Here is a 21,016-nt window from a genome sequence, read left to right on the forward strand (position 1 = left end):
GATTTATGTTCAAGCATTCTGCAGTTAAACATGAAGAAGAGGGAACAGTCTTGGTCACAATCGAGGCCTCTGATGAGCTCTCCATCACTTTGAATATTTTAAGTAGGAATTTTTTAGTGGGATAGCTAGGTATATGACTACCCAGTCTTGAATGTTTGTGAATGAATTGCTAGTGTTTACTTTTAGAATTTTGAGAAATACAGGTTTTAATATTTATTTTTAAGAGATACAGAGAGATGAAAGATGGAAAAAAATAGGTAGGTAGACTCAGAATGATCTGGTGTAAAAATGCCAGTGCAGCTTCATAAGGAACAGATCTTTGTCTCTTAGAGCCAATTTGCACTGATGCTGTTGGTCTCTATCTTCTACATGCTATTTGAGTGCCTATGGAAGATTCCTCATTCTTGTTCAAGGCAGTGACTTGGAACAAGTGATCATACAGTCAAGAAAGAGAAGGGAAGGATTTTATTTGCCTATTGAGAAGAAAAAGGAAAAGCACTTGTATAATAATGAAAATAATTTACATATTTCTCAAATTACTTTTGTTGTATACTTTTGTTTCATTGTTTACATGCAAAGTTAAATATGCAGTTATACATATAGACAGCTTTCCTATTACACAAAGTTACTCTTTTATCAGGCTTTTATTTTCAGGAGTTTCAATTTACTCTTTAGAAGAAATTAATAAACATAGACATTTATGTTTTTATTGGTTTGCTCCTTGAACTCTGTTGTGATTTTTACCAGAATTATATATTTTCAGACAATTTAGAAGTTGAGTATTTACCACAAAACATCTTGGGAGTTGTTTGTAAGTGGTTTTATGCTGGTTAAATTCCCTGGAATTATGTTGAATTCTAACTTCATGGTGGAAAAAACAGCAGTTACATCTGAGACATCTCAAGTTTTAATATCCAGAGTGCTCTTCTGGGTAAAAACTTTGTGTTAGGTGCTAATACAAATATTGTTGTAGTATCGCTGCAGTATAGGAAGGGAGTGGCTCTTTCTTTCTTTACTCTTATGTATTTCTTGAGGCTTCTTTGGTGTTCATTTTTGGTTGTTGATTTTTGTGGGGTTTTTGGGTATTTTTGTTTGGTTGTTTATTTTGGGTTTTTTCTCCTATTTTTCTCTCTGATTTTTTTTTTTTCATTGTGCCAGCAGGGCTGAAATGCTTTCTGCCAGTATAGGAAGATCTGCTTTTAGGGGTGTTGTGTTTAAGTAGTTAACTGGCAGATTGCTTCTTGTGTGGACACACCCTTAATAAGATTGATTTTGTGGCTACAATCTCCCACCAAAAATGCCTGTGCCTAGTCAGGTGCAGGGGCAGCACAGACCAAAGTAAGAGCTGGGTTGCTTCCTGGCTATACAATTGGGTTCAAGGCTAGCTGGGATGGAATAAAGTGAATTTCCTGCAGAGAACCTCCAGGTAAACTTTTAAAGACTTTGCCAAAACCTAGTTGAAATGATGATGAGGAAAAATCCATGCTGATGCACAAACTGGTAGCTTCTCTTAGACATAGGTGTTCATGTGTAGTGTAATAAGATAGGGTTGCAGGCACTCAGTCAAAACTCTTCAGCTGCTTTCCAGGCAGTGCTAGAAATCTGCTGTAGCCTGCCTGCCTTTCCAGAAGGGTTCCATAAGCAAGAAGTGCAGAGTATTTTAAGAGTGAAATGGTCACTTATTCATGAAAATAGTGTTCTATTGCTACTTTTTAGGGTGACTTAGAGGGAGATCTAAGCAAGTTGAGGCAATTGCTGGACAATCTGCTCACTACAGAAGGGGCCACAGCTGCTTACTGCTGTTGGAACAGCAATGCTTTCTTGCTCTGTGCAAGGGACACTTTCCTCTTCCTTCTGGCTGTGTTACTGGTGAACCTACCTTCCTGTGCCTTGAATAGTAGGAATAGCCAAAATAATTCTTGGGGTTCTTACTGTCACATCTTGTGAATATAATGCACCTTCAGGTGCTTTCCTTCCATGTATTTGGGCTAGTCAACTTTTTAAACTCCTTTTTGCTTTTGCAGTATTTAACTTTAACTTGTTAGACATTAAAAGTAGCTCTCTGCAACACAGGAGTTGTTCTTAAAATTTTGATACAGTGCTAACTTTGGAGAGAACACTTAGGGCACAGTAATTAAACCAGACTTTGTTGGTGTGCTTTGGTAATACTGTGCAACAGCATTTTTTAACTGATTTACATAAGTTGTCTTTGTAAATGTTATTTAACACACGAGGTCTTTGAAATATTTCGTAAGGTGTCTCCTGGTTTGGGTTTTGTTTTTTGGGGTTTTTTTGTGTGTTTGTGTTATTCAAAAGTTCTGACCATAATAATGCCAGGCCTTTTAACATTTTGAAGTATTTTTTTTTCCAGAGAAAATTAACCATGATTAAAAAAAGGGAAAATGCTGCTCTGTGCTTTTCTGTAGAGAAGACGCAAATGGGGCTTCAATTGAGCAGGAATGAAAAGTTTTCCTGTTTTATAAGCTGAGTGTAACAGTTGTTCAGGTCAGGAATTATTGGAATAGTTTTCCTGGAGTGGCTTGTTATATAATTAGCCATGCCTTTAAGTCACTGGGACAAAAAGGATACTTTCTTGAGGCTTCTTCCAGCTTCTTTTTTTCTGAGAATGTTTTACCTTTTACCTTTACCGACCCTGTTGTAAAAGGAATAACACAAATAGAATAGGGTTTCAAATGCTGTTTGTATGTGAAGCACTGGAGTGCCTGATCTGAAGAAGAAGATAAAGTTGATATGATTTCCTAGTGTAAATCTGAAGAAGATGATTGTGTTGTCATAGAGCAATGTTAGTTATTACCTTCAATGCACTTAAATAATAATGTGCTTGAGAGGTTGGTGGAAGGTGGGGAGATCAGAAATTTCAAATTTTATTCCTCCTTTTCTACTAAAGGCTCTTGGACTCTTAATACTTTAGTATTCCAACATTTTTACTGTCCTTTAAATGGTGGGCTACACGTCTTTATGAAAAAGATTGTGAAGATTTGCAGAGGACTGTCTGCTATAGGATTTTCCTGCTCAGATATTTTTCTTAAAAAAGTGTAGAGACCTGTATTTATGGGAATATGAAGCATTTAGCTTTAGGTTGTGGGCAACAGCTTTGTAAAATCAGAAACCCAGTTGAATCTGATCTGAGTTCCTACAGCCTGTCTTACCTAGTTTAGATGCATCGGATTCTTTGCAGTTTATTGTATGAATTGTTGGAGAAGGCTTTAAATTGAAACTCTATCAGTGTTTTTGTGCCAGAGTCCATGATATCTTTTGTAAGAGTAAGGAGTTTGTTCCTGTGTGCCTTTCCCGGTTTTCCTTTCTTACTCTTGTATATTTGTGCTCTCCTCTGGTTTTATTGTCAACAAAGTGCTTTGGTGTCTTTGTATATCCAAAACATAAAAGGTGCTTCAGCCACAGTTTTAAAATAAGGCTTCAGTGTAGCTATTGGAGAAAAATAAAAATCAGGATACAGCAACTTCATTGAGATGCATCAACACATCCTTTGAGTGTGGAAAGCTGCCAGAGGGGCATTGCACTAGCACACTGTGCTGTGCATAAAATTTACCCTCCATTTCGTTTCAAATTGAGGTCAGAATGTTGAGGTCCTTACAAATGTGTGACTCACTAACTGAAACATCATTTTCAGCAGCTTACTGAAATTCTTGGAATTGTAAGAAAAACTTAAATTATCTGTGGTGAAAATGAGGACTCCAAACCCAGAACACTTGTATATTCTCCAAGCAATGAGGATAATAAAATCTTACTGATAATACTTCTCTAATCGAACTGGAGTTCTTATCGCTGAGTATATGGGTATAGAACAGTTGATGAAGTAGAGGACATTGTTTTCATTTGTGAAGTGTTTAATTTCAGATTTTATTCCTCTTAAAAACCTGGTTTTGAGGTTATGTGTTTCTATTTGCCAAGTTCTCCATAGATCTACCTGCATTTGACATGCTCCATTTCTGCTCTTTTATTTGAAAAGAATTTGGCATATATAATTCCTGAAGAATAATTGAGCTGCTTCTGTCTCAGAATATGAATAATTATTTAAAATGTAAAAAAAAAAACTTTGCCCATATCCCATTAGCAAGGTCATAAATTGAGGAGGAACTATAAATATCAAATATGCGGCATATGTGAAATCAATGAGGTGACTTCTGATTTAGAAAAGTTAAGATGGCTTTCTTCCGAAGGTAGTGCACAGGATATACAGAACTTTCAAAGGACGATTGAGGGTCTTATTAATGCAATCTAATTAACCTCCTTCCTGGACAAGGTGAAGTTTTATACGCTCTAAGTGAATGATGAGAAGTGTAAGGGAAATACAGAACTGGATCAATTTTCCTTTAATGATAAATAATCCTTCTAGGCTGGTTGGATGAAAGTAAACATATGTGGGCTATGATTTTACTTTTGCTGTGTGCCAGGATTCAGCTCAAAGTGAATTCTTCAGCAGAGTTATAAGCCTTTGAAAATTGCTTTATAATGGAAATGGTGACAGACCATTAACTACAGTGGTATAAATGCATTGATTTAACATATGTATGGTCGTCCTGGGTTGCCAAATACATGAAACAGTATGTGCTGAATGTATAGGGAGGAGTTCCCTTTGTAGTTTTAACTAATTAATGACATGATTCATGTTCTGTTAGTGTTTTTCAAACATATGGCCCCTGACAGTTTTGGGCAGGTATCATTTAGGGGCTAAGGTACATTTTTTCCTGTGGTGAGACAATGATCCCAGTCTAATTACTGTACTGGAATAGGACCAAGAAGCATTTAACATGATGCGCTTAATCACCAGTGCAATTACAGTGCTACTGAAGCAGATATGTTTTCCTACTATCAAGTCAGAGGAATTTGACTTGTAAAGGATCATGACTAGATTTGCTGAAAAACTATGTTTCGTATAAAAATGAAGATTCTAGGATTCTACAGTCATACTTAATTTTAATCTGTGGTTTAAATATCTTTAAAGTTAAGTATCCAGTGCACATTTGCTTTATTCAAGTCTTTTTTCCTCTAAATACCTTATTCTTTCATATTCAAAAGACAACTGAACAAAAATTATTTTCAAGAATGACTTTTACTCTAATGACTTTTACTTCAAATTATGAGAGTATACCCCCATAGGAGAATCCTTACTTATTTTGGTGCAGCTGCGTGATTCTTCCTGTTGGTGGACATTTACGTTAATAATGCTGATTCACTATTATCTTAAAAAGTGTAGGAGAGCTGAGTATTTTGTGTTGCCCTTTTGCACTTGTGTGAATTGAAGCTAGTGTTATTTTTTTAGCATATCCTCTTATGTGGTGGGTTTTTTGTTTTACTATGATTTGCTTATTTTTTCCCCCACTTAAAGAGCTTTAAGTACCTGACAATCTACTTGAAAATAGAGGCTTTTACTACAAAATCTTTACAGTATTTTTTAGGCATAAATTTCTTGGCAAAAAAATTGTTTGCATTGCAGAGGTTCAGTTCAGACAAATTTCTGTATACTTCTTAACTCTTCAAGTGCACAGAATTTCCATGTGTAATTTATTATCAGACCTTCAGATGGAGCTTTGTTTTTTTAGCTTCTGGCTGTTCTGATCAGCTCTTGTATATCTATCTAACAGTCTTGTCTTTGAGATTTATGGCTAGAGTATCAACTTCATTCTCTAGATGTGGTTTTGTACTGATAAAATTTGGGAGAAGGGGGAAGGGAAAACAAACTTCCAGTAAAGACAGAGTAGAATGCATGTTGATTTTAATGGTTCCTTGTGATATACTGCCAAATGGCAAGAAAGAAAAGGAATAATTAGCAGAATAGGGCATAAATTTGCATAAGTAATTTTCAGTGCTTTTAGTGGAGTAGATGTGGCCACACCTTCAGCAGACTGTACTGAAAGTAACATGAAAATTCAATCAAGGAAGCAAGCAGAGGGGCTGAGTATGAGTCTTAGTTATTTAGTTTTATTAATTTATTATGTATCAATACACAGGATTTGACATGGTATTTTTGTTACTTGGTGCCTCTCATAGGTGCTCTCTTTGAAAGATCACTTTTCAGATCTTTAACTGGGGATGCAGATATTACCTTGCTGAAGTTGGGAGTGGTCTGAGTAAGCATATCTCTGAAGGCTCAAATAGTTTATTTTGCTATGGAGATCTGTAGATGCAACCCTGTGAAAGCACAATGGTTTGAACAGCCTCATGGTTTTTTTGTTTAGTTGTTCTTTTGTTTTTTGGAGGTTTTTTGTTTGTTCTTTTGTTATTCTATTTTTTCAATATTTTTATCTCATGAATTACTCATTGCTTAAGTAGAAAGGTTACCATTTGCAGGATTTCCCATTTTTGCAGATTTCTCCCTTCTTTCAGAGTCCCTGTCTTTGTTACTACTTTTATGCCTGTGTTGTTAAGGGAGTGTTTTTTCTTCTGGCAGTGGAAGCTCATGTAATACCTACACTTTTTTAAGATCAAATCCTGGGGAGCTGTTGCATGCAATCATTCTGTAGCCTCTGGGGTTTTCCAGCTGGCTTGAAGCATCTTCTGCCTTTAATTTCCTCTGCCACTTGACCTTCTGAGCTTGCTTCACCTTGTGGTTTCCAATCTACATAATAATTTTGTGTCGCCTTTTAACTAAATGGTTTCTTTCTGGCAGATGGAAGTAACTTCAAGTAGGGTTTAACTTTATATTCTGCCTCAGAGATAATAACATTCTATTTGACTTGATTTATCCATAAATATGAATGTCTTTCTGAATACCAGCTTAAATTATGTACAAATGGAGATTCAAAATTGCCCCTATAAAACTGGCTTTCTATGGATATTGTACATATGAAGTGTCTACTGTAGTAATTCTGGATTAGAAGCTTTTAAGCATGAAGTTAACTATTATGAGGGAAATCTGGAAATTACCTTAATATGCCCAGTTAAAAACTGGTAGTTTGGTAACTATTTCACATATCACTGACCTAAATGCAACAGAAGGCTACAGAAAGGTTCAAACTTGCAGTCTGAAACAAGAATTTCTTTTTGCCAGGGCTGACTTGGAATTTTAGCTTCACTGTGCCTTATTCACCTTTACAGTCATGATTTCATTGCATATTCCTAGAAATCTGAAATGTATTGTTTTCTCTGGAAGTTACCTGATCTAAGTAGCATTGGCCACTGTGACCATTGTTTTCCTATGCAGTGGAGGGAAAGGAGTCTGTGTCATCCCCAGGACTCTCTGATGCTTTTGACCTTTGAATGCTTCAAATAAAATTAGCTCAAGAAATAGCAAATATTATAGGTGAATGATAGATTTTAAAAGGCAATTGAGAGCAAAGATATTTTATATTTTAGTGTTCCTGGCTGGCAGCATGAGGTTCTTGTGAATGATGGCATCACTGGGAAGTGTTTAATGTAAAAGAGTGATACTGTTAAAAAGATCTTCTTCAGAGAGAAAATAGTAATATGTAGTTTTGCTTAATTTCATGAGCCTGGTGAGAGAGCCCTGCTGTAAAGAAAAAATCCTTGTAATGAGAGAAGGGATTTGCAGTGTAACAAAGAGCTGTCAAACATGTATTTTACTTGAAAAGCATTGACATGACTCAGATAATACTTAGTAAGTCTGACATATGTGAACTGCTTAATGTGTTTTCTTTATAAAGCTTTTGCTCTAATTAAATATTGCATTTTCAAAAAGGGGCTGATTGATCAATGCTGTTTCTATGTTTCTAATAAAGTAGAACTAAAAAAATGTTTTTTTATAATGTTGATGGATCTGCAGTGACATGAATTGACTGTGTTAAAAAAACTGAAATACAAAAAAAACACCCTCAAATTTTAGATTCTTGTCTTATGTTACTGCCTCAAGCTGACTTTTACATCTTAAAAAAACATGTAAAAGGGTCAGAGAGAAAGTGATCCTTGAAAATGTAACAGTGTTCTGATGTTATTTGGCTCACAGGGTCACTTGTCCAGTTGCACTGTCCTTCAGAAAACCTGCTTTTTTGTGTAATGATTAATAGGCAGCCTTTTTTCTTTTTTCACATAGCTGTATGTTGTGTATGTGTGTTTTTCATTGTTGGTATGCTGATAAGTAAATATTATGTGAGGCTGCCAGTTGCTATTTAACAGCTGAGATGGTTGATTATACCACTGAAAACATTTGTCATTGCCCATTCCAATGTCATCGATATGAACCATCTGAACTCTGCCTTTCTTTTTCTTTGCTGCCCCTGGGGTTTAATGGCTTTACAGAGAAGCGGCTGCCTGGCATATTGAGCTGCTCCAGAAGGTCTAACCCATAAGCAGTGAGTACTGAACTGCAGCACACTAATGCTGTAGGTGTTGACTCACCATGCTGTTTTTAATTGCAGTTCTTTTCAAGGTAGATAATCTGTGCAGACTGTCAACATAGATGTTGAATCTTTGGGTACATACCCTTTTGATGATGTATTTGTATGGCTAAAAATGCTGTTCTGCTTTTCTTTTCCTGGGAATTAACTTTTCTGCTGTCTACATACTGTTTGTATTTAAAACCAGCTTTCATGTGTCTGTGGCTCTTGCTATAGCTGGCAAATGCTTATGTCTTATATATGCAGTGAACTGTGTCCTTCTAGAATTCTTGAGCCTGATGTAAACCAGCTTTCAACCATGCATGAACTGAAAAGTATCTGTAATGTTTTGATGTGACTAATACTAAGATATGATTGACCAACTCTGATTTACTTTGTTACTGGAAAATCATAGAAAATATCTATTTGCAAACTTGGGGATGGGGTAGGAGTTCTCTAGTTCTGATAGATGCATTCATTTGTGAGATAATTACTTTGAAAAAAAGAGTCAATTTTTGTCCTGAGGTAATAAAATAGTTTCGATTTTTATTTTGTAAAATGCAGATCTCATCTCAAAATTCCTTCCATGTTTGGATGGAAGTAGACTAAAACTGTTTTGGTAATCTCAATTGTTATTGTGTACACATATTTCTAAAGGCAAAGGTGCAATCAATTTAGCTCAATTATGTGTTCCAGCTAGAGGCTGACCTAGAGAAGCAAAAAAGTCTTATGGGTATGGACAGTTTTGGTCCTTGCCTGTCAAATACTTTAAGACCTAGCCAGGTTGGTGTTAAGACTCACATGTAATGATGAAGCTGATCAGGAACACTGAACAAATTAAATATTGGACAGAGTGCATACATGCTGGGTTGCTCTTACCTAGCAATATTTTGATGTGTGGGGAGTTTTCAAGAATATTGTCCAGCTCATTTTCTAAAAGAGACTTTGTGATATGAGAAGAGAACTTCCGATAAAGTGAGAGAAACTTCTTCCATAGTACGTTACTTTGGTAGTTTCTTGGTAGACCTATAGATGTCTACAGCCTTATTTTTTTTTCTTTTCCTTTTTCCTTTTTTTTTAATTTTTTTTTTTGTGGGCCTACTGACTTCCTTTATGAGGGTGAACGCTTGTTGGGATAATTGCACAAACACTTCACAGACATCTGGGAGGCTTAAGAAATTGCTGTCATTCTGCAGCTGTTTTTTCTCAGCTGAAGGTTACTGCCCTCAAAGTTGAGCCACAGAAATGGATCATGTGAACTATCCCAGTCCATGTCAGTGCAAAGTCAGCCAGGTTATTTTAAATTGCTGCTGGATGTGGCTGAGGATAGTAATGAGCAGCTTGAGGTAATAACTTCTTAAGCCATTCCCATTAGACTTCCAAGAGCACATCTGTCTGTCCATACAAGTGCAATACTGAAATCTCTCTATTGCTGTCCTGTTCAGGATTTTGTCAGTACTTTAAAGCTGTTGCCAAGGGGATTCTAATATTCAAGTGGAATGTCCTGACTCTTCCTGTCTATCATACTATCACGTAGCAAGAGAAAGATCAGAATGACAAATGTATAACATATACATCGAATGGGAAAGTAAGCTTATTTTCAAATATGTGGTAAATGTGTGGAAGTCATGTATTTGAAGCTCTTTAAGTTGGAATGAGATTGCCAGATGAGATTCTCTCCCCTCATCCTGTCTGTTCTTAGTTCAGCCACTTCTAGCTATTTATCTTTGATTCTTAGCCATTTAAGTTTATACCCTCTCTCTGCCCTTGCTTCATTTCCCCAAAAAACTTTCCCATGTTGATTAGAATGATAATAAATTTTTTAGCTCTATTTTTTTTTTATTTTTGCCCCAGGTCCAGCAAGACTATGAATCTCTGTTCCAAATGCTTTGCTGGTAAGTGCAGTAAAAGGTTTTGTGTTTTTCTTAGAGTATCAAAACCACATTGTTGGTATCTCCTTCAGGATTTGTGCATGGTTTTTCTTCCTTCAGTGCATAGGTGCAGTCATATTTTCCTCACCTTGGTGCTTCATTTACTTACTAATGAAGAACCTTTGTGTCAATGTACCAGTCAAATCTTGTTCTTGAAGTTCATGGAATTCTGGAATACCCTTGAACTACAGAGCTCTGCTGTCATCACAGCTCCTACATGGATTACGTGGCTTTCAAAATGCATGTCTGAATTGCAATTTGGAACTTTGTAGGATTTATTTTGTAATAACCTCTGAAATATATGGGATAATGAAAAATGAAAAGAAAAAAATTGATGTAGAAAACCACTTGCTCCATTTCTTTTTATCGTGCAGTCCTTTGAACATTGTCATCCGTAGCTCCATAAGTAAGCTAATTCTAATTGCTACATATTTTCTTATTGCAAGGTCATTTCTACTGTGTAAAATCTTAGGAATTGCTAGTGACCTTTTCTGGTTAGCATTTTCTATCTTTGCCTTTCTGAATATATTTTAGGTTGGATTTAGTATTGTAAACTTTTAATTGTAATGAAAGTATTGTCGTAGTTAATGATTTTTCATTTCTTTGGGGGAACAGATGCACTATTAAAAAGATCAGAATATTTATTTTAACTCTCAGTCATTGGCTTCTCTATGAAATATTACTTTAATATTGAGCTTGCAGAAAAAATAATTATGACCACTGGCTTCCAAGACAGAATCTTTGAAAATTAAGGCAAAATAAAGAAAAAAAAATGAAAACTTTTTTTCTGTGTTTTGTTTTGTCTTTTACAAAAAATAAATTTTGACATGTAGATTTCAGATCTTGGATTCAGCATCACTTCATTAAAAAAACACATGGGAAATAAAGATTATCAAAGACTTCACCAAAATGGCATAAATTTCTTTGTCTGTTTTGCAAAGCCATGGGTCACTGGAAAGGCTGAGGATAGTTCAAGTCCTTTCTTGTACTCTTTCCCTACTGACCACTGTCAGAAACATGCTAGGAGGTCTTTTTGGTAGAAATGTCATGTTCATGCTTGCACTGTAAACAACTTCTGTTTGGGTACCTAGAAATGTGAATTTTCTGATTCTGAGATAACAAAATATTCCCATAGTGGTCTTAACAAAGAACCCAAAAGGCCAGCAGGTCAAGCATTAAGCTAAGCATCTTTTATTTTGGATTTACTGTTTTTGGGTTTTGGTTTTTTGTTTGGGTTTTTTTTTCCTTGCTGTTTGTTTTGAAAATTGTTGGCTTCTGCTTTCTAAATGTCCTGAAAAGCCACTACTGCCTCTGATCAAGTTAATTTTTCTGTTGTGAAAATACAGGATGAGGTTGAAACATTTTAGATGAGGTGTGTACAGGGAAGGTTACCTTTGAAAATTTTCAAGACTTTCTTTACAGCCTGTTTATTTTAATGAAATAAGACTTGAAGAGTTTGAGTAACTTAAAGCTATCACAAGTTGGAACAGAACCAAGTATTGTGGAAAAAGACATTTATTCATATCTTTCTAGATTTTAGCTTCTATTCCTTCAGCAAGTATTACTGAAATAAGCAGTTCTGTTTAAGCAGTAACTAGAAAACTCTTGATGTTACCAGTCTTGCATAAGTTTTTTGATTTTTTTTTTTTAATATATTTATTTTTCCTGGTATTGAAGTGTTTTTAGCATACTTTTTATATATGTATGGGCTTATATATATAGATATACATGTATATATTTTTATATATATATGGGCTTTCAGGTGCAGTGTTGAAATAAACGTGTATGCTCTTATTTTCTAACTTTAATAAACACAGCAAGATTTTTAGGCAAGTAAGCTGTTGAAGTAATTTTACAGCAATTCATGCACTCTAAAGATACATTGTGAAAAAGATTCTCCTTGTTTCTCTTTTAATATGGGAAGTTATTAGTTCAAATGTATTGAACCAGATTTATATGCAAGGGAAAATGGGGAAGAATTATTTCTCTTGACTGTCGTTTCCTTTCTCTTTTATTTTAGAAAAAAGAAATCCACACAACGAAAAAGGTTAGTAACTTTCTAAATGTTTGGGTTTTTTTTCCAGAGGGAATCCAGTCTTCTTTGTGTTTTCAGACACACAGAGAAGCATTGGTGTAAAAATTATCCTTTTATAGGAACCAGGGGAGAAGAGCAACAAGTCAGCACAAGATGAAAACATTGTTGGGTTTACATTGTAATATGAATTATTATGTAGAACCTTTCTATTTTACTGTTTTTTTGTGACCTTCTGAATTATGTGCAAGTTTGTAAATATATGATCACGAGCATTTCCTTGCTTCTGTTCTTTCTCTCCTCTCCATCCCTGGTCATGGTTTGATGTCTGGTATATTTAATTAGCACAGAAGTAGAGCAATGGTGTGGGACTGTCAGTGTGCCCTCTTGTTTGACCAAGCACTTGAGATTTCTAATTTGTTATCAAGATAAATTCACTGAATTTTCACTCCCATTTGTCCCCAGATGAAACACAAAACAACAGCAACAAAAATACTTAGCAGGGAGAGTGGCATCCCTTGTTTTTGCTATCTTGGTGCACTTAAAAAATATTAAACGTGAGAATTCTTTTCACAGGTTATTATAAAGATTAGGTTGTTCAACTGTCTATGGTAAGAGTGAGCTGGATACTGCAAAGAAATGTGCAGCCCTTTACCTCGATGAGCCCAGTGTCTTGACCTAGATCTAAGAGGTTCACTAAACATTTTTTTATAGCCACAAATCTGCAGTCTTTGCCATGGACTAGGTCTTGACTTGCACGTAAATTTGGTAAATACTGGATAGGAACTTGAAGTTAGCCATCTTCTTCACCCCTCTTTGCCTCCTCTTCACCTTTTCTGCCAGTTCCAAAAAAGACAACTGAATTGTTTTATTTTAAACCCTATGGAAGCAGCAGATTTTGAAATGTTCAAAATCCTATATAAAATAATTTCAAGTTAATTGTACTTCTGCAAAGTCCTTAGCAACCTTCTGTCTCCAATTCAAGTGCTGACCATGTGCTAGCAATGCCTCAGTCTCCAGATACAGTACAAGTGTAATCTTTCGTGTTAAATTGCTTCAAATAAGTTTGCTCTTCAGATGATTAAGGAACAGTTTGAAAAAACTTCTATCCAGAATACAAATGCAATAAAGATGGATTTTTTAAAAAAATCAGAATATAGACTGGTAAGTGAAAAAATGCAAATTACAGCCAAAGTATCTCCCTTAGTGACACCACTTTTTTGCTAATACTGCAACCTCTCTTCTGTCAAAGTAAAATTTGAAAGCTGAACACTTAAAAAATACAGCACAGTGGTGAGCGAAATTCTTCAAAAATGCTCTTTGTTAACCTATCCTTGCTCCCATTAGGTTTATAGAATTTTAAAAGGGACATAATATTTGATTACTTTTGAGAAGCCACTTCTACTAAGTAGGCTCTTTCAGGCAGGAATTCTATGAAATTTCTTGGAAAAAGCACCTGGTGCCTGAGGAATTCCTTTTTAATTGAAACCACTGGGAACAGTCACAAAATAAGCTATTAGAGAGTAAGAACAACTATACAAATACAGAAAACTGTAAAACTAAACTTTCCACTTAAATCAGTCAAAAAATTCATTCTACCTGTGATCCAGTTGATTGTGATTCTAGAAAGTTTAATTTTAGTTATGGTGCAATCAGCATTGGAAAGGGATGCAGTAAGTGGATTTCAGTATTGGAAACAGAAGGTAAGTGCAGTGCTGGGTGCACTGGTGGAGAGATGGAGTTGGAAAGCTGGAAGAGAGAGATTACTAGAGTATTCATGTATTTGTGAATCAATTTCATAGCCCTTCTGTTGGAAGGTGTAATTGTAATGTCAGTGTCCACCTGTTTTTACCCAGGTATGCCTGGGTATGTTTATCATAGAATGGCTTAGGTTGGAAGTGACCTTAGAGATCATCTACTCCAACCTCCCTGCCATGGTCAGGGACACCTCTCATCTAAACAGGGTTGCTCCCAGTCTCACCCAGCCTGGCCTTGAACACCTCCAGGGAGGTGGCATCCACAGCTTCTCTGGGCAGTCTATTCCAGAGTTTCATCACCCTCATATTGAAGAACTTCTTCCTAAGATACCGTCTCAATCTGTTCTCCTTCAGTTTAATAGCATTTTCACTTGTCCTTTTGCTGGACACTTGTATGAAAAGTCCCTCTCTAGCCTTCCTCTAGGTTCCCTTAAGATACTAGAAGTCAGCTATAAGGTCCCCCTGGAGTCTTCTCCAGGCTGAACAATCTCTCCCTTAACCTCTCCTCAGAGGAGAGGTGATGCAACCCCTGGATCATCTTTGTGGCCCTTCTCTGGACTCATTCCAAGAGATTTTTGTCCTCCTTATGGTGGGGATACCAGAACTGGACACATTATTTGAAGTAGGGTCTCAACTGCAGAGTATAGAGGGAGAATCACCTCTCTCGCTCTGCTGGCCATGCTTCTCTTGATGGATTGTAGGATACAGTTGGTCTTCCAAGCTGCGTGAGCTCATCACTGGCTCATGTTGAGCTTCTTGTTAATCAACACCCCCAAATCCTTCCCTCCAGGGCAACTCTCAGCCCACTCTGTACCCAGCTTGCAGTTGTGCCTGGGACTGGTCTGACCCAGATGCACCTGGTCTTGTTGAACTGCATGCAGTTTGCACTGGTGCATGTCTCAAGCCTGTGAAGGTACCTCTGGATGGCATCTGTTCCCTCAAGTGATTTCACCACACCACACAGCTTCATGTCATCAGCAAATTTCCTGCTAGTGCACTCAATGCCATTGTCCATGTTGCTGACAAAGAAGTTAAACAGCACTGAACCCAGAACAGACCCCTGAGGAACTCCACTTGTTACTGCTCTTCAGCTGGAATCAAGCTGTTGATCACAACTCTTCGAGTGGGAGCCAAGAGCTTTTAGCCATTGAGTTGTTCACCCATCAAAGCCATGTCTCTCCATCTTAGAGACAAAGATGTCATGTGGAAAAGTGTCAAATGCCTTGGTCAAGTCCAGTTAGATGACATCAGTCATGTCTACCAGAGCTGTAACTCTTGTCATGGAAGGCCACAAAATTCATCAGGCATGATTTGCCCTTAGTGAAGCCATGTTGGCTATCACCAGTCACCTTGTTGTTTTTCGTGTGCCTTAGTACAGGTGCCAGGAGGATCTGCTCCATGGTTTTACCTGGTACAGAGGTGAACTTGACTGGTCTTTAGTTCCCTTTGCTTCATTTTTAAAATATTTCCAATCTGTGGGAACTTCTGCAGATTGCCATGACTTCTCAAATATCATGGCAAGTGGCCTAGCATCTTCAGCCTCCAGTTTCTTCAGGACCTGAGGCTGAATCTCATCAGGTCCCATGGACCTGTGTACTTTTAGGTTCTCTGGGTGTTCTGGACGTGGTATTTGCTTAATCTGGGTGGTTCTTCACTCTCCCAGAACCTGCTGTTGCCCTCTGTGACTTGGATGGTGTGGCAGAAATGGTTATTAGTGAAGACTGAAGCAAAGAAGTCACTGAGTACTTCAGCCTTCTCTATATCTTTGATAACCAGGTCACCTGTATCCCTCCAGAGGGGCCCCACATTCTCTCTTGTTTTTCCTTTTTTTCCTGGCATATCTGTAGAATCCTTTTTTGTTACCTTTAATGTCCCTGGCCAGATTTGACTCCATCAGGGCTTTATCTTTTCTAACCTGGCTTCTGGTGTCATGAACAATTTCCTTGTAATCCTCCCAGGTTATCTGTCCTATCTTCCACCCTTTGTGGATTTCTCTTTTGTGTTATGTTAAATGTTCTGTGAAGTGCTAGGTCAGCATCACTGAATTTGAGAAAACATTTCAACTGTATAATCCAAGAATTCTCAAGAGAGTTAAGGGCCTTGACCCTTAGTTCCATTTTATTTTTAGTTTGAAATAAAACATTTTTTCACATACTAGTGCCTTGATAAATGAAAAATTACAGATTTTTAAAATCTTAGTCTATCAACTAAGCAGTCAGTATTGCTGGGACCACATAGATATTGTCCATACATATGCATGGATCTACGCCAGATTATAAAACTTTGTAGCTTTGATACTATCCTTTGTTCTGAATTAAAAAAATCAAATAGTGGAAAAAATAAAACAGACACTATTGTCTCCTATGTATCATCTGAGTCTAGAAGTATCAGATGAATCACTGTTCATTCTGTTTCCTGAATTCACTTAAATATCTGACTTGAGAGTTATTTTGTGTTTTTGTCTGTCTTAACCCTTAACCAGACCTTTATTTCGGTGTGTTTAAGCCATGACAAAGCTTTACAAAATTCTCGGGGTTATGGGACTGGCAGTCACTTGACTAATACAGTTTCCTCCTCTCTCCATCTTTGTAAATTCTGGAAGTTATTTAGAATGTTGCCTTTTCTGGCAGTAACAACACCTACGGTAAGCATGAGCTGCTAGAAGTCATTGTTCCTGCCTAAATAGCGGTTGATTAACATCAAAGTGTAACTTGATCCTCAGTTACACTTTCAAATTGCTTACTGAAAACCTTTTCAAAAGGTACATCTTGCATGGTACTAGTTCAAATTTTATTATCTTTCCTGTAGCTTCTTGTATGATACATGGAAAATTATGCTTTATTCATCCTGCATCTTCTTAATGACTTTTTCATTCCTAATTTAATGATTAATAATCTGCTGTATTTGCATTTTCTGTACCCTTATGTGGATTCACATCAGAAATTATTTTAGTACTCTGCTGGAAAAGGAGCAAGCATTTTCACAAGTATACAAACAAAAGTTAAGTACTGATTTTCTTTATTTGAATACAAACTCTTTTGCATTGTGGTATTCCCTTTGCTGGTTGTTGGCTTCATTAGACAAGAATTTGTTGCTATATTCATGTCTGTATTTGTATTTTTTGAAATACATGGGCTTCTTACTGCAAAAACCTGCACTCGCTGACTAGCATGTGAGAGCAGTGAAGTTTTATCTTCAACTTTTATTATACATCTAGACTGGAAGCTAAATAATTATTTGGAAAATTCTTTATCTGGTTATAGTAGCAACAAAGATATTCCTAATTTCTAGAACACCTACTAGATGATAATGATAGAATTCCAGGTATAAACATGGATATTGATTGGCAGTGCATTTTATTTCTTTTACTCTGTACCAAAAGAACTTTTAAATGGGAAGGCTGCTAGGGAAAAGATGGCTTAGCATAGTTAGTATATTTGGAAAGGTGAAATATATGCTAAACTTGAGAATCACAATCAACATGAAATGGAATTAAGAAAAAAAAATGGATGGATGACTTAAAAAACCCAAAACTTAAGTTATTTCTAACCTTGATTTACTCTGCTGACCCCAAAGTTGTTTTTTTTTTCACTATCACTATGCATCAATCTGCATTAAAAAAAATCTGAGATCTGAATAAGAGCTCTGTTTTGGTGGTTAGAACAGGGCAATATAGTGTGGAAGAATTCTGAAAGCTTTTGTCTTTAGTTTATTCCTTTTCCCCTAGCCTGTCTTAATGTTTTGGAGAAGAAATACAAATTAATAGAAAACTATTTAAGCATAGTTGTATTATCAAACCTTAGGATTAATTGGTTTAATTCTGTCAAAAATTGTGCCAACTGAAATATCCAGGGGATTTATGCTATGTGTTCCCAGTACTCAATGAAAGTATAGGAGATAAGGATACCTGAAGCTTTCTGGGCTTGCTGGAGGTTATAGGTTAAACAGAGAACATGTTTTGAGGGAAGTTACTATAAGGTTAATTGAGAGGTCCACTTTTATTCTGTGTCTATACTGTTATGACATGGAAATTGTGGAGTACAGGGTTTCTATGTTGCTTTGTGGCACCACTGGTATGGTTTTGCTATGTGTTATTTAGGATGGTGTTAAATATGCTGTATGGAAGGCACAGCCCTCAACTGCCTGGGACCTCGTTGGTGAAGGCAGCTGATTATAACCCAGCAGCATGCCCAGGTGGCCAAGAAGGCCAACAGCATCCTGGCCTGCATCAGAAATAGTGTTGCCAGCAGGAGCAAGGAAGTGACCGTGCCCCTGTACTCAGCACTGGTGAGGCTGCATCTTGAGTATTGAGTTCATTTCTGGGCCCCTCACTACAAGCAGGACATTGAGGTGCTGGAATGTGCCCAGGGAAGGGCAGTCAAGCTGAAGTTCCTAGAGAAATAAGTGCTATGAGGAGAGACTGGGGGAACTGGGATTGTTTATAGTCTGTAGAAAAGGAGGCTGAGGGGAAGACCTTATTGCTCTCTACAGTTACATGATAGGAGGTTGTAATAAGGTGGGGATTGGTCTCTTTTCCCATGTAAAAAAAAAAAAACAAACCAAAACAAAAAGCCTAGAGGAAATGGCCTGACTTTGTGTGAGGGGAGGTTTCGGTATAGATAAGGAAGAATTTCTTTACTGAAAGAGTGGTTAGGCATTAGAGCAGGCTGCCCAGGGAGGTGTTAGAGTCACCATCCCTGATAGTATTAAAAAACCATGTAGGTGTGGCACTTCAAGACATGCTTCAGAGGGTATGAGGTTTTTTTCCGGGTTGATGGTTGGCCTTGATCTTGGTCTTTTCCAAGCATGATGATTCTGTGTGTCCAACACTACAAAATAAGTTATCAGTAGGGCCAATGGTTCAGCTGCTGGTTTGACTTCCTCAATTTTTTTTCTTTTTTCCTTCTTCATTTTCACCCATGTAAAACAGTGGGAAGGGGCAAGCGCAGATGGAGAACAGACCCATGAAAGGTTTTTATTTCTATACATAGAAACATATATACATAGAAATATATATATATACTATTCTATACGTAGTGGAAGAAAGAGAATTTATTTCAAAGCTGGCACTCAGATATTGCATATTGAGGGAGGACAGTTTTTTTTCTTTTTCTCTTCCTGGCTGCTATTAGCTTGAAGTTGGTAGTGCTTTTCTCCAGTCACATTTGAAAATATCTTTTGATCAACACAGTCAAGGAAAATTGAATGCCTTTTAATTTAGAACTCTAACATTTTACAGCAAATCAATCCTATCAGGAAACTACCCTGTAGGACATTAGTGACTGTTCCATTGAATTGAATCTTGCAAAATTCACAGGCTCATTTGTTAAAACTATAAATTATACTCAAAGATATGACCTCTTCTGAGTACTGGCTACCTGAAAAGGCAGCCAAATAGTCTTAATCACCAATATTTTCCATGTGTTTTCTTTCTCTTACCTCAGGGCATTTTCAGTCTCATTTTACAGATTGATCCATAAGCAAAGAAAAGATCTCAGCCCTTTTTTGTCTCAGACTTGCATTATTTTTAGTCTTTCATGGCTCTGTTTTTTAGTATTTTTCTTGCATATGGTAAAGCAATTTTCTTTGTTTTGTTAATATCTTTTTCACCTTCTAACTTGTAACCTTTCCAAGTGACTTGTCAAAACACCAGCTGTAATTTAGTCTCTCATGTATAGGTTCTCTGATGTAAAAAAAAATGTTGAGAAATCTGACTTAATTGCCATGATGTTTGCACATTGCCAGCATGAAAGCAGAGCTACCTATTTAGAATGCGCAACCTGCAGGTTTAATTTATTAAACTTTCTTGTAACTTCATTCTCCTATAAATGCCATGTATAAGATAGGAGAAGAAATGTTTTTTCTTTTTTTCCATCCACATTTAGCAATTTGCTTGACTTAAAGAAAAGTCTGTGCTCTGTTTTGTGTATTTGTTCATTTGGAAACCTTCTGCAGTTTATAGAGATGCAAGTGATTTGTTCCTTAGCCTCCCTGTGGAGTTTATTCCATATTACAATCTAATTCCATGTCCGTGTCGTGCACTCCTAAGCTGTTAATTTGTGCATTTCGATGCAGTTTGTTTCATCGTGTTTTTGTAATCCAAACTGAATGTAACGAGCTGTGTGCTTCAGGGACCCAGCCTTGCCTTGCCAATTAGAACAAGTGGTTACTGAGAGAGAGCATGTTTTAAATAAAACATAGCACCTCTGCATGGGACCAGAAGCCTTTGGAGAATAAAATAGGGTGTTTAACTCTTTCCCTCTGAGAAGAGGTCTTTATCAGTGAGTATGTTTTAGAAAAATTCTATTCATTCCTTTGAGAAGTAGGATGCAGATTCATGTTTCATCTTGCAAATAAAATTTTGTCATTTGAGACATGTTTTGCAGTACTGCATGGGGGTTTCTTAGGAATGAACAAGCATAACTGTCAAACTGCATATTTTCTAGTATTCCAATTGCTAATGTCACATGAAAAATTGTAGAGAACTAGCAGCTAACTTTTCTCTTGCTCCTTGAACTGCTACTTAAGAGGCTGAGGTAGGACAGGAAAAGTGCCAGATTGTAAAAGAGTTACTTTCAAAACCTATTTTACAAGGGAAGGAATCTAGAAGCAATGTTTATTTAATGAGAGTAATAAAGGTATGTGCTAGGTGACCATGAGGAAAGGCTTGTTGTTCTTGCAATGTTTTGAGGTAACTGGGAAAGGGTGCCTCTATGACCATCTGTATTTTTGACTGTTGCAGAAATTCTCCAGTGCTATACTTGTCTTTATAGTAGCTAAACTTCCTGGTTAATTCAGGCAAGACACAACAACAATTTTAGAAGTTAACTCCACTTCGCAATTCTCCCCCAACATTTCCTTTCCTCTCTGCTCTAACTTGCATGTTCTACTTGCTTGAACATCTTCAAAGGGAAGAAGTTTCTGTCCACCATTTACCTTCAGCTAAGGACACAGAAAGGATTTAGGTGAACCATCATGCCT

General features: G+C 36.8%; 1 protein-coding gene across 6 annotated transcripts in view; it reads left to right on the forward strand.

Moving 5' to 3' along the window:
* Window positions 1-21,016, forward strand: part of ZFAND3 (zinc finger AN1-type containing 3) — a 139,673-nt gene that overhangs the window by 23,629 nt on the left and 95,028 nt on the right. For 5 of the 6 annotated variants that reach the window (XM_030447241.1, XM_030447240.1, XM_030447238.1 and 2 more), the window contains exons 2-3: window positions 10,170-10,210; window positions 12,267-12,293. In XM_030447241.1, the coding sequence (XP_030303101.1) occupies window positions 10,170-10,210; window positions 12,267-12,293 (68 nt within the window). Of the gene's footprint in view, window positions 1-8,238; window positions 8,292-10,169; window positions 10,211-12,266; window positions 12,294-21,016 lie in introns of all 6 variants that reach the window. The other variant, XM_030447242.1, reaches the window with a different exon arrangement.

This window comes from Calypte anna, chromosome 3 (assembly GCF_003957555.1).
Source record: "Calypte anna isolate BGI_N300 chromosome 3, bCalAnn1_v1.p, whole genome shotgun sequence".
Lineage (NCBI taxonomy): Eukaryota > Metazoa > Chordata > Aves > Apodiformes > Trochilidae > Calypte > Calypte anna.